This window comes from Brassica napus, chromosome A2, assembly GCF_020379485.1.
Source record: "Brassica napus cultivar Da-Ae chromosome A2, Da-Ae, whole genome shotgun sequence".
Taxonomy (NCBI): domain Eukaryota; kingdom Viridiplantae; phylum Streptophyta; class Magnoliopsida; order Brassicales; family Brassicaceae; genus Brassica; species Brassica napus.
The window spans coordinates 16,957,604-16,971,448 of NC_063435.1; the positions used below are offsets into that span (position 1 = coordinate 16,957,604).

General features: G+C 38.6%; 1 protein-coding gene across 1 annotated transcript; it reads right to left on the reverse strand.

The window, feature by feature from the left end:
• Positions 1-581: 581 nt before the first annotated feature.
• On the reverse strand, positions 582-1,562 carry LOC106413033 (uncharacterized protein At3g43530-like). Its single transcript, XM_013853882.2, has 2 exons — positions 1,392-1,562; positions 582-1,298 (listed from the first exon to the last, which is right to left on the reverse strand). Exons 1-2 carry the CDS (start codon positions 1,560-1,562, stop codon positions 582-584), a joined length of 888 nt encoding a protein of 295 aa, XP_013709336.2.
• Between the last annotated feature and the right edge of the window lie 12,283 nt (positions 1,563-13,845).

Consider the following 13,845-nt stretch of genomic DNA (forward strand, 5'->3'; position numbering starts at 1 on the left):
ATATCGATTGAACACACCTACACAGCAGGACAAATCCCAACTTATATGAAGCAAGTAATGAAGACAAACGACATTCCTCATGTACCTTGTAGCATCAATCTCTTTTCACTTACAGCTTTCGATATTTTGATACCAGAATCCATTGGCGTATGAGCTAGATTACAATCTTTCATCCTCACGTCTTTTAAGATCTTCAAGGCGTAATTCCTTTGCTTCAACGTTATTCCTCCTTTTGAATAACTTCTGTTCCGAAATAATAAGTTAATCTTCCAAGATCACTTATATTGAACTTTGATGCCATCTCTTCCTTGAATTCATCGATGAGTTTTGAAAGGTGTATCGATCGATATTATCATAGAACACCAATCGATACTCTCTTATGATTAACAAATGGAAGTTGAAATATGAGATCTAGACAGTAGAACGTCACCGGCTCTTGCACATCCTAGGAAAATTTTCACAAGGTCTGTCTGTAGAGAGTCGAAGTCTTTTTCCCAGCTTAGGAATCCACTCAAAAGCCAAAATTTACACAAATATTGTCACAATGTCATATTTTTGGTTATTAAACAACTAATATTTTACTAAATTGTATGCTTTACCTCTAATGGAATTATGAATCCAGGAAAGCCGCATGCCGGGTGCACTTCACCCTTCAGAAGCTCCATCATATGCTTAATGTTCTTTATTGCATCATCAAATGTTAGACGACCCCAAGAAAATGTTTTGCATATATCCAAATCTTCCACGATCCTTAAGATGAACGGGTCTACTGGTCTGGAATCCTTTGCATGTCCTCTGATAACCCGACCAAGGAACAACAACACAACCATCTTCAATCTATCATTGGATGACGTCTTCATAGACCACAGCTTGTGCTCCACATCTGTTATGGTGATCTTCTTTAGTCCACCAAAGTAATAATCCACAAACTTAGTACTCCCGAGCTTCAAATATTTCCTCGAATACTCATGGCAGTCTAAGCCATAGATGAGGGCATGTTCCTTCATAGAAGAGCGGATGGGCACTCCATTCACTCCAAACCATGCAACATCTTCTTCTTCAGTCGAAATGGTGCGCATGAGTAACATCCACATTCCTTGGAGCTTCAGGTATTGTTCATCAGGCATGTGGAAGAAGTGGTGAAACTGAGGATGGCTTGTTAACCATTTAACCTTCTCTTTAAGCTTCTTAATCACGTCCATTGTGTTCTTCACAAAGCACTTAGAGGGAATCTTGCAAGTCTTCGAGAACTCTGTGCTCTTGAAGTATAATTCAAGGGGCTGTGGTGGTTGCCTTGCCTGCAATCATAATATATATGTATTAGTCATTCGTTACTACTAAAACTACTATACTTTCTCTCTAACAATGATAAAAATGAATGCAAAAAATACTTTAGATGATACAGCGTACATGTCTTTACTTTCGGAATCAACTGAGAGCGAAACTACAGTCGTTTCTCTCACTGAAGTACTGTCTTGATGGACTACATCTTCTCTTACCGGCTCATTCCCATCTGAGACCGCCTTTCTAGCTCTAGTTCTATTGGAGACTCCACCAGACATAGTAGATGGATTCTTTATTTTTTGGCCATTCATTTCCTGTACAAGATGTTACAAACACAACAAGTCAATTACTCCAAATGCAAACCGCATAGCAAACATCAATTAAGACATCTCAACAATGTAATATTCAAAAAGGGAAACTACTCACTTACGAAAAGGAACGAAGATGGAGACTAGATTTCGACGGAGAAGGAAGAAGAAACGGAGCGGTTCTCGACTCTAGGATTTCAGGTTTAACTCGCAAACAAAGACAAATAGAGAGTTGAGACCCGGAAAATAAGAGGGAGAGATTGATGGATTATTAATTTATACGGAGGAGGACGACGAAGAAGGCACGACGCACGGAGGCTAGGGTTCTGTTTCGTAAACGCAAGAGAGAGGAGCCGGAGAGAGACGAGTGGGGGATTTAGGTAGAGAGAGACAAAACACGGTCGTCTAGTTATAGGTGGGTCGGATATTTTGATTAGGTTTGGGTGGGTCAGATATTTAAGTTGGGGCTCTCTGTGAAACACATCGTTTAGAAATTAGGAAACAGGTTTGACCCGATTTAGTTTGGTTGGATCGGGTAGAGCAGGTCGGGTTGGTAATAAGTTGATGTTATTAAAGTCCCTAAAGTTTTTAACCACATTTCACCGGATTTTATATTTTAAAAAATATATATATATATATATATATATATTATTTTTTTATTACAGGGTGAAATCATCATTTGTAATGGAGAGGGAGGAGCATTTGGAGTTAAGGTTCCATATATATATCTTGTTCTTGACTTAAAACATTTTAACTCCAATATCCACGTCAAGTAGATGTCTATCGCAAAAATAAGGAACAAAAAGGTCCCAAACAATCCATGAAGCTAAAAATGAGATCTCTTCAATTTAGCACGAGACCCATAATGGTGGAAGGAAGAGGATCTGAGAGAGATGGGTGAATGCTCCATTAGTGATGACAAATCCCGGTTGGTAACCAGTTTGCGCCGACGAGGAAGATTGGGATATCGTAACGAAGGTGAATATTATTAGTAGGTTATGTACTTATGTAGTAATGTCAAAAAGACTAAAAAGCCATTAACGAAATCTTAAATTCTAATGGCATTATATGTAAATTACACATGAGTTAAATGTTTATTCTAAAAAGTAATTATCTTTTAATAGAGAAGATTCAAATGCAACAACAGAAACAATAATAAGAAATAACTAGAGTTTGATACGGGCACTTTCAACTTTTATAGATGTGAAAAAGTTTATGTTGCATAGATCTACACTGCCTCTTGATTGCAGTCTTCAAAGTGCAGAAGTTACAATCTTTTTCTCGTTCAATAGAAATATCATCTTTATAAATAAAGTTGACTTGCCTCTTTCCATAGGCGTCCACATCATCAGAAAGGAGGAGGCGTTTTTGAACACATGTCCCTTCACTAAACCGGCTCGCTTTTGAATTGATTCCGGTTTCTCATGTCTCTAATCTGTATTGGGCTATTATTATAATTTTTGTTTGGGCCTTTGCAAACATATGTCAAGCCCACTATACTATTAGGTTTCTTCTTCCTCCGCTTCACGCTTGCGACTTTCGCCGATGAAATTTGCAGAACTTAAAACGTCTCAACCTTCCATTGACGAGAATGTAAGAACCTTACTTCCGATAAACCCCGACAACGATTGCATCATTAATGCTGGCTGAACTCAGGTGAGTAATTTTTATTTTTTTCTTTCTGCGTATTTGTAAGCAAAAACCAAAAATATTTTCCCTTTCGACAGGTACCGGTGATACTTTCTGTGTCGGACGACACTGGCACGGAGGCTTTCCTTGGCTTTGATACGGAGGTGGCTAAACTGACCCACGTTCTAGCTTCTGAGGCTGCACAGATTGTGGTACGACCTATAATTATTAACAAGGACGATCAAAAAGCTGCAGTTTCAGTAAACAGAGATATGGGCCAGGAGAAGCAGAGGCCCAAGCGAGAAACAGAAGAGAGCCCACGCGCCAAAGCTTTACCCGCTCAACGGCTACATTCAAAAGAGAAAGAAGAAGACAAAGCAAAAGGACAGAAGGTGACGCAAGAGAGAAGAGATGGTAATGGCGTAAGTTTGTACAACAAGTTCTCAACCCTTGATCTCCTGGACGATTGAGATTGTAACATCTGTCTAGGGTTTTCTACATTAGGGTTTTCATGTTCAAGCTATAAATAAGCTGATCTTGTAACCTTTGAGAACTTGAGAATGATAAAATGAAATTTCAGTAAAAGCAAAGCTTTATCTTCTTCAAATCACTTTTATACAAACATCTTTATGGTATCAGAGCCATGGCGATGGAACCTTACACGCCACCATCTCTGAAGATCGTAAGCTCAGTTACTGTCAAGCTCACAGATAAAAACTACATCTTGTGGAAGCGTTTGTTCGAAGCTTTTCTCAACGGTCAGGGTCTCTTAGGGTTTGTCACTGGATCTACACCACCACCGGCAGATACCATTCTCGTACCGAACATCAACGGCACTATCACGCCGGTACCAAACCCAGACTCTGCTTTATGGTTTCAAACTGACCAAGTGATACAGTCATGACTCCTAGGGTCGTTCACTGAAGACATTCAAAGCGTGGTGCTTCACTGCACTACATCTCATGAGATCTGGCTCACTCTAGCGAGTCACTTCAACCGAGCTTCCTCATCTCGACTGTTCGAGCTTCAACGCAAGCTTCAGACTATATCCAAACAGGAAAAGACGATGGCAGAGTACCTTTGTGAGATAAAAACCATCTGCGACCAACTCACGTCAATTGGTAGTCCTGTTCCGGAGCGTATGAAGATATTCGCAGCCTTGTTTGGTCTTGGAAAAGATTATGAGCCAATCAAGACAAGTATTGAGGGATCTATGGATAGCAGCCAAGCACCGATCTTTGATGACATCATTCCTCGTCTTACTGCGTTTGATGACCGTCTACAGAGCTATAGTGTGAATACCGGAGTCACTCCGCATCTGGCGTTTCACACCACCAGAGGAAGACCGTTCTTCAATCGAAACAGAGTAAGAGGTCGAGGTGGCAGAGACTTCTTCTCAACCAGAGGACGTGGCTTTCCACAACATATCTCATCATCGTCATCATCAAGGTCTTCTGTGTCATCTGATGGAGATTCAAGGCCAGTGTGTCAGATCTGTGGTAAAACTGGTCACATGGCTATGAAGTGTTGGCATCGATTCGATAACTCGTATCAGCTTGATGAGATGCACAATGCACTCGCTGCTCTTCGCATATCAGAGATCACAGACGGAGCTGGACATGAGGGGTTCCCAGACACTGGAGCATCTGCTCACGTCACCAACTCACCTGCTCACCTGCATCAGGCCAATCCGTACCACGGCTCAGACTCTGTTATGGTTGGGAACGGAGAGTTTCTGCCTATAACACACAGGCTCGTCAAGCATTGCATCTTCCTCAGGTAATCTATCACTCAAAGATGTACTTGTGTGTCCTAATATTGCTTAATCGCTTCTGTCTGTGTCGAGATTCACCAAGGATAATCCGTGTGGCTTTGCTTTTGACTCTGACAATGTGCGTGTATATGATAAGGGAAACAAGAGGGTTCTTCTAATGGGAAGAAACACTAATGGGTTATACAATCTGCGGAGTTCAGCTGTTCATGCCTTGTTCACAACCAGACGTGTTGCTGCTAGTGATGAGGTGTGGCATCAAAGGCTCGGACATCCCAACCCTCTTATCTTACAAACTTATCTTCATCTAGGAATATCTTCATCAATAAGGGCTCCAAGTCTCAGTGTAATGCGTGCAAGCTAGGCAAGAGTACAAGACTACCTTTCACGGCGTCTACCTACGTTGCTACACGACCTCTGGAACGGATCCACTGCGACCTATGGGTACCAGCACCAGTAGCTTCAGTTCAGGGCTTTTACTATTATGTAATTCTTGTAGACAATTTCTCTAGAAACAGTAGGTTGTTCCCTTTAAAGAAGAAGTTAGATTTTATGTCTGTGTTTGTTGCCTTTCAAGAACTCATTCAGAATCAATATAGTACTAAGATCGGATCATTCCAATGTGATGGTGGGGGAGAGTTCATTAGTACAAAGTTTCTGCAACACTTGGAAACCAATGGCATTAAACAGTTAATCTCATGTCCGTATACCCCACAACAAAATGGGTTGGCAGAGAGAAAACACAGACAAATCACCGAGGTTGGGGCTGTCACTTCTGTTTCAGAGTTGCGTCCCTCACAAGTACTGGGTTGAAGCGTTCTTCACCGCCAACTATCTGAGTAACCTGCTTCCTCACAGTGGACTGAGCAACGCCAAAAGTCCATATGAGATTCTCCACAAGAGGTCACCACATTATGAGTTCCTGAAGGTATTTGGATGCACTTGTTTCCCAACACTGAGAGACTATGCCACAAACAAATTTGATCCTCGCTCGCTTAAGTGTGTGTTCACAGGTTACAGTGAGAAGTTCAAAGGGTATAGATGTCTACTTCCCTCAACCGGGAGAGTCTACATAAGCAGGCACGTAACATTTGATGAGCAGAGCTTTACTTTCTCAAAGGAGTACATACATCTTCATCCACCAGCAAAGACGACCCTTATGTCATCATGGTTTAAGAGTCTGGCTCTAATAGCATCTGAGGCACAAAGTTCACCGAGCTCAAGCCAGTCCTCTGACACTGACCAGTCTTCAGAAGGAAATGAAAGGAACGCTCCACCTCTACAAATGATTTTGAGACTTCAGAAACCTAGTCAAGACAGAAGCTCAACATCAACTGAAGTGGGTTCAGTTACACAGGCTAGAAGCTCAACTTCTACTTCTGTTGGTGAAGTTATACAAACTAGAAGCGAGAATCAAACAGACAGTGCAACAAGAACAACTGAAGCATCGCAGGCTCCTGTTTAACATGGAATGGTGACTAGATCACAATCTGGAATAGTCAAACCAAATCCAAAATACGCACTTCTTACAGAGAATACAGTTCTCAGAGAGCCACAGTCAGTCAGAGAAGCGCTTGCTCATCCTGGTTGGAACGCATCAATGCATGAAGAACATGACAATTGTGTTGAAACCAAGACATGGTCTCTTGTTCCAAGAACACAGTCGATGCATGTTCTAGGCAACAAGTGGATACACAGAATCAAGCTAGGATCTGATGGCACTGTCAAGAAGCTGAGATCAAGACTAGCAGCTCAAGGATGTGGACAGGAGGAGGAGTTGACTACTGGGAGACTTACAGTCCGGTAGTGACGACTGCGACTGTGAGATTACTACTGTCATGAAGTGGGATATAAAACAGATGGATGTAGCCAATGCTTTTCTGCATGGTGACTTGACTGAGACGGTATACATGAAGCAGCCAGCAGGTTTTGTAGACCCAATGAAACCAGATCACGTCTGTCTTCTACACCGATCACTCTACGGATTGAAGCAGAGCCCACGCGCATGGTTGATAAGTTTAGCTCTTACTTGCTGGAGTTTGGATTCAAATGCAGTGTGAAAAATCCATCTTTATTTATCTACTCAAAGGGTAAAGATGTTATCATGTTGCTCTTATATGTTGATGATATGTTAATCACTGGAAACACATCAGAAGTTCAAAGGAGATTCCTGGAAGATATAAGCAACCAGTTCAGAATGAAGAATCTTGGCCAGATGGAATACTTTCTGGGAATTCAGGCAAAGTTCCATGAGACAGGTCTGTTTCTTTCACAAGAAAGATATGCTCTTGATCTACTAGCAGCAGCGGGAATGAGTGATTGCTCAGATATAGGCACACCTCTTCCGATAAGACTCAACAAAGTTTCGGATCAAAACACCTTGTTCGCATCTCCAAGCTATTTCAGAAGCTTGGCTGGGAAGTTACAATACTTGACACTGACAAGACCAGACTTGCAGTTCTCAGTTAACTACATTTGCCAGAAAATGCATACTCCATCTGTGTCAGACTATCGTCTTCTCAAATGCATTCTGCGGTATGTCAAGGGAACAATAGACTACGGAATTAACTTTACTCAAGACACTGATTTTACACTTCGAGCCTACAGTGACAGTGACTGGGCTGGGTGTCCTCATACACGTAGATCAACTGGTGGTTTCTGCACTTTTCTTGGAAGCAATATCATCTCTTGGTCTTCTAAGAAGCAACCGACAGTGTCGAGAAGTTCTACTGAAGCAGAGTATAGGTCTCTGTCTGAAACTGCATCGGAGCTCAGCTGGATTTGCTCAGTTATGAGAGAGATAGGTGTGCCTGTTCTGGTAACACCCGAGCTATACTGCGACAACCTGTCTTCGGTTCACCTAAAGGCGAATCCTACCTATCACAAGAGATCAAAGCACTTTGAGCTTGACTACCACTACGTAAGGGAGAGAGTGGCTCTCGGTGCACTTGTGGTTCGACATGTTCCTGGCTATCTCCAGCTTGCTGATATATTTACTATGTCCTTGCCATATGCTCCATTCGATGATCTGAGATTCAAACTTGGCATTTCTTCACCACCAACGCCAAGTTTGAGGGGGACTATTAACAAGGACGATCAAAACGCTGCAGTTTCAGTAAACAGAGATATGGGCCAGGAGAAGCAGAGGCCCAAGCGAGAAACAGAAGAGAGCCCATGCGCCAAAGCTTTACCCGCTCAACGGCTACATTCAAAAGAGAAAGAAGAAGACAAAGCAAAAGGACAGAAGGTGACGCAAGAGAGAAGAGATGGTAATGGCGTAAGTTTGTACAACAAGTTCTCAACCCTTGATCTCCTGGACGATTGAGATTGTAACATCTGTCTAGGGTTTTCTACATTAGGGTTTTCATGTTCAACCTATAAATAAGCTGATCTTGTAACCTTTGAGAACTTGAGAATGATAAAATGAAATTTCAGTAAAAGCAAAGCTTTATCTTCTTCAAATCACTTTTATACAAACATCTTTAATAATCAACCTTTAAATATCAGCGTCAACTATTAGTTGTGCCTCAAGTATTACTTGTGCGTAGTGATTTTTCTATAATGGTTTTGACCGGTTTGCCGGAGATAGGTGTTAATGTTCAAGTTGATACTGACATTCCTCGATCACTCGCTGATATTGTTGGGAATACCTATATCTTTCAGCTTAGATTGAAAGACTCCAACTTTACTGCAAATCACCAAACCTTACCATTTCCCGCATAGTTCCTGCATGAGAGCTTGCCCCTATGCCAGCATTTGCTGTGAGTGTTGGCCACTTCTCCTAATGTAATTAGCTGTTTATAAAAATAAATGGTCAGTGTTGGTATGTTCATAACAGGAAGATGTAAAGGTTCCCGAAGCATTGCTTCCTGGTGCCACATAGTTCCTGCACGAGAGCTTGCCCCTATGCCAACATTTGCTGTGAGTGTTGGCCGCTTCTCCTAATGTAATTAGCTGTTTATAAAAATAAATGGTCAGTCTTGGTATGTTCATAACATGAAGATGTAAAGGTCCCTGAAGCATTGCTTCCTGGAGCTGTGGCACCAGGATCAGATGTCAGAGATGCTAACACTTGCAAAGTTGCAGAGCAAGCAACTACACCTGACGGTTCACTTTCCGGACATTTACCAGCAGCGAAAGGACAAATTGATCTGGAAGAGAATGCCCCCAAGAAAGCACGTGTGGATTAACGAGTCCCCTGTTAGAGCCTAAACAACTACGTCTTCTACGTATCAATTAATCTTTTAGCATCTTTCAACTTCGCTTAAATCTTTTAGCATCTTTCAACTTCGCTTAAATCTTTTTTTTTTTAAGTCAGTATCCTGGTTGTTGTTATTTCTTTTATCTATGCAAATTCTATTTCCCTTTTAAAAAAAACCTCAGTGTCGTAGTTGTTATTTCTTTTATCAATGCAAATCTTTTGAACAATAAACATCCATATGTCTTGGATTTATAAGTTCCGTGACCATACAGTCTTCATCATTAGTCCTTTCCTAAGCTCCCTATATAGCTCTAGCATAGGCTTCATCATCTGAATAAGCAACTTCTTCGGTGTCTTGATGTTTTCATGGGCATCAAATCTGGGATACATATTTCAGTGAGAGGTTGAGTATCAAAAATATTCCATGTGAGTTCCATTATCAAGTTTTAGTTTAAGCTTCCACCATAATAGGCATTTACTTCTTATTCATCTATACATACAAACACTAAAACAATTTACAGGAAAAAATAATTATTGCATCGCTTGCATTAGTAACAATATTTACATATATGCTCAGGAGGAGTCAGAAATGCGTTTACTTAACGTACAGGTCTGAGGTCTGAGGTCTCCTAACCGAATAGCGTAAACCAGAGGTGTTCCATTATACATGTACTCATAAAATCATTTCATATGTCAGGCCCCTAAATTCTTTATCACCAAAATCAAATACGCACCAAAAAGTAATATTTTGAAAGTTCATATATCTACAAGCAATTCTCACGTGTCCCTAGACCCCAACTAAGAACTATATTATAACGCTCCTACCATCTCAGTTCATTACCTAACTACGTATATAAAAATACAGTCTATATCAATAGCACCCAACGTCTACGAAAAAAAATGATTAAACAAATATAAGTTAAATTCGTCTGGTTTAAAAACTAAGCACCCTAAGAAAACTTTAAAATAAACAGTACAGATATCACTTCTTAAATAAAACATAAGATTCCTGAACAAATTTTAAATAATAGTTATATCTATTACAATAAAATAGACTTGTCTATCTCCTTATTAAGCCACATCAGCATGGAAGGGTAGACATTTTAGGACACGTGGCAACTCAAATACAATAAAATAGACTTGCATCTCTCCTTATTAAGCCACATCAGCATGGAAGGATAGGCATTTTAGGATACATGGCAACTCAAATATTCCGATTGATTTTTTTTATCGTTGTTGTGTGGATATGATGTTTTGTGTTTTGTTGATCGTGCATTTGGGTTTAAAAAAAAAAAGCGTTTCGTTCAGGCCCAATTAAGTGTGGGATTTTTATCATTTTTTGAACTTTGAGAATCAAAACTTAGCAGCCTACTGTTTCCGACGCCACCGATGAGCCCTCTGTACCGTTTTCAGATTTCATTAATACATATAAAACCATGCTTTAACCATGATTTACTTGTGTTCAAAAAAAAAAACCATGATTTACTCCACTCGTCCCACTCTCAAGCATTCAATCGAGCTCATCATCTTCCGAGGTAACGGACAGAAGCTACGACTATAAATCTCCATTCTCCTAGGGACGAACAGCCAACCTCAACGAAATAGAGAAGAATAGTCTCTGCTAATTACCAACTCCGACAATGGTGAATTCCTTCATCCTGCTTCCCAATTTGAAAGCTGGCCCCTGCTCAGTATGTATGACCAAGCGATTCAACTGAGTTTGAAGTTTGGAAGTGACAAAGAGTTTGGATCGAGATCGAACCAAGCTGAGAGAAACCGCCTCGGATAGAGCTTTGTTGAGAGGCTACTCCTTAAGATACCTTGGATATCTGTCGAAATGGCGATGCGATGACCGAGCTTGATGGCGTCGAGGACCGTTTGTTTCAGAAACAACTGTTCCGGCGGTGGAGATGCGGCGCGAAACCTAGAACCGGCATTAGGTGATGATCAGATCCGACTGGGAGGTTGGGGACTGGGACTGTGATCAGACGTTAAAAGATTCAAAAAAATTGCCAAAGTTTTTTTCCTATAGAATCGTTTGTCAATGGCTCAAGCTATACTGAGTAGCCCACCGCGACTGATGTTAATATTATTAATATACTCACTTCGACTTCTTTATTTTTTAAATGACTATGGATCGAAACTTCATGTATAGTCTATGTTCAGTGTTTGCTTCAGTGTTTGATGCTGTGAAAATGTTGAGTCTTGCTACAGCTTGCGCTACTGTGTCTTTCCTTTTCGATTCTTTTGATGAAGACTCTTCTGTTATTTCATATTCTTGTCTAATCTTAACCATGATTTCCTTGTCACTATTTTAGAGAAACTCTAGCTTGGTAAATGATGTTCTAAGTATCAGGTTAGTTGCTTATTTAGTTTGTCACCAACGGGCAAAGAATCTACAGATCTTTACTAAAGATCTAATGTCATTATTGCATTTGTTAAGAGACTCTCTCTACAATGTTGTTTTATAGACGAAGCATCATACTCTGAATATTTCTTTTAACTTCATGCTATCTAAATGATCAAACATGATGGTTTTCAGAGTGTTACAACTGATTTTCTGTATTCTTGAATATGATAAATATCTCTTAAAGTTATTAGTAACTCATTGAACCAATGCTTAAGATCCCATCTCTCTTATGCTGCACTGTGAGATCGTGTGTGTTTTAGTTGCATTTAGTTAATATTGATATGAAAACTCTCAAGGTATATATATTCTCCAAGCCATACACGATACATATTTCATCATGTATTTGTATTTTTTTCATACTTTAACATGCAGCCATTGCAAGGCCTGGTGGAGATGCTGCTTTGCTGGGCTTCGACTCGCAGATATTTTGTGGTATTGATTCTTCAAGTAACAAACATATATTCCTGTTTTATTTTCTTCTAATGATATGGATCTGTTATAGTCTCTATTAAAATCAGGGGAAAAAATCTATTGTCAGAATAGCCCATGAGCATGAATTGTTAGTTTGTCAACTCTGTTACAAAAAAGTAATACGATTATCGTAAAAATAGTAAATTGTAAAAACTACATAAGAGATGCTAGATATTCAATTGGGATTACAGTTTTGGTTCAGCTTTTTTTAGGTATTAAATATTTTGATTTATAAAAATAAACTACCATATTAAAATCATTTTTACATTGGTTTGGTTTGTTTATATATTTATAACATTTTGTGAATTTTAGTTTATAAGATTAGAAAACTAAATTTACCTTAGACTGAAGAGTGAATGTATTGATAAATGAAGTATAAACAAAGGTGTCACACGATACCGACACAAGCTATCTGCATTTTTTTTGGTCAACGACACAAGCTATATGCATTGCTTGCTTTTTTTTTGTAATTTGACAAAAATTCAAAAGCTAAGTATACTTCTCATTCTAATATTATGGTTTTTTATGTTTTAATGGTTTTTATCTTTCTCGGGAACTGTTCCTCTGAATTTAATGTTTAAATAACTTCTATTATGTATTCAGCCCTCTAACTTTATATGGTGATTTAAGTCTATTCATGATAACTATGTTAATTAGATTTATATCTAACCAATATGAATTGAATGTTAACTACGACGGCACATGAAGCACGAGTGAAGCTTAACTTCCTTACTGAACGAAATCTACTACAACTAAATAAGATGACTGAACCTATTTCATAGCTAATTAAATAGTATTCAAAACACCACCATAATCAAAGGTGAAAGAGTACAAGAAACTATGATTAACTAAACAAGCAAATTCCTTCTTCTGAGAAGTATATCAACAAACTCAAACAAAAAATCTTATAGAGATATTCAGACAGAAAATACTAAAAAGTGTAATAAGCTCTCAACATAGCTTACTCAACTTAAACAAAACTAAAGACATGACAATGAATCCAAACATTATCCTCCACTAAAACACAAGCAATTCTCATGTGTCACTAATTCCCAACTATTATAAAAATGCAGTCTATATAAATCGCCCAACCTCTACAGAAAAAAAAATGATTAAACAAATATAAGTTAAATTAGCAGAAGCCTCATTATATGATTCAATTGGTTTAAAAACTAAGCACCCAAGAAAAATATAAAATAAATAGTACAAATATTGTTGCTTAATTAAAATAAAAGAATCCTCAATAAAATTATGTTATATTGCCAGAATTAATTTCTTACCAAAAATCAAATAATAAAAATATATGAACAAAACTTCATTATAAATGTTTAAATTCAGATTAGTCTCTAAAATAAAATTTCAAATGCCGTTCTTTCTATATACTGTCCACACTGTACTTAACAATATAAATATGTTCTCTAAATAAAACATCAACTTTACATCATGTTTAAATTCCAAATAAATTAATTTTGTTACGACCTTTTTATTCTACTTTTATTGAATCGATTAGTCAAAACCACTAATGTTATTCCACTTTGAACTAAGCAACTTGAAAACAAAGTAATACACTACAATCGCTAACTACTATCAAATAGATCCGGAAAATATCATTCTCTTTCAACATATTTTCATTTTCATATTTTTGAACATATTTTCTTTACAAAGACAATAAAATGAATTGTAAATTCGTGTAAAAATAAAATATATGAACCCGGCGCGTAGTTTTTTTTTGCGGTTTGAGAAACAAAGTATTATACCCTATAGTGATATA

What these genes read in the sequence shown, in the direction of transcription:
- LOC106413033 (XM_013853882.2), bottom strand. Translation starts at nt 1,562, where the DNA reads ATGTCTGGTGGAGTCTCCAATAGAACTAGAGCTAGAAAGGCGGTCTCA. An exon ending in TGTACGCTGTATCATCTAAA is followed by an intron (nt 1,299 to 1,391) that starts GTATTTTTTGCA and finishes TTATGATTGCAG; the next exon opens with GCAAGGCAACCACCACAGCC.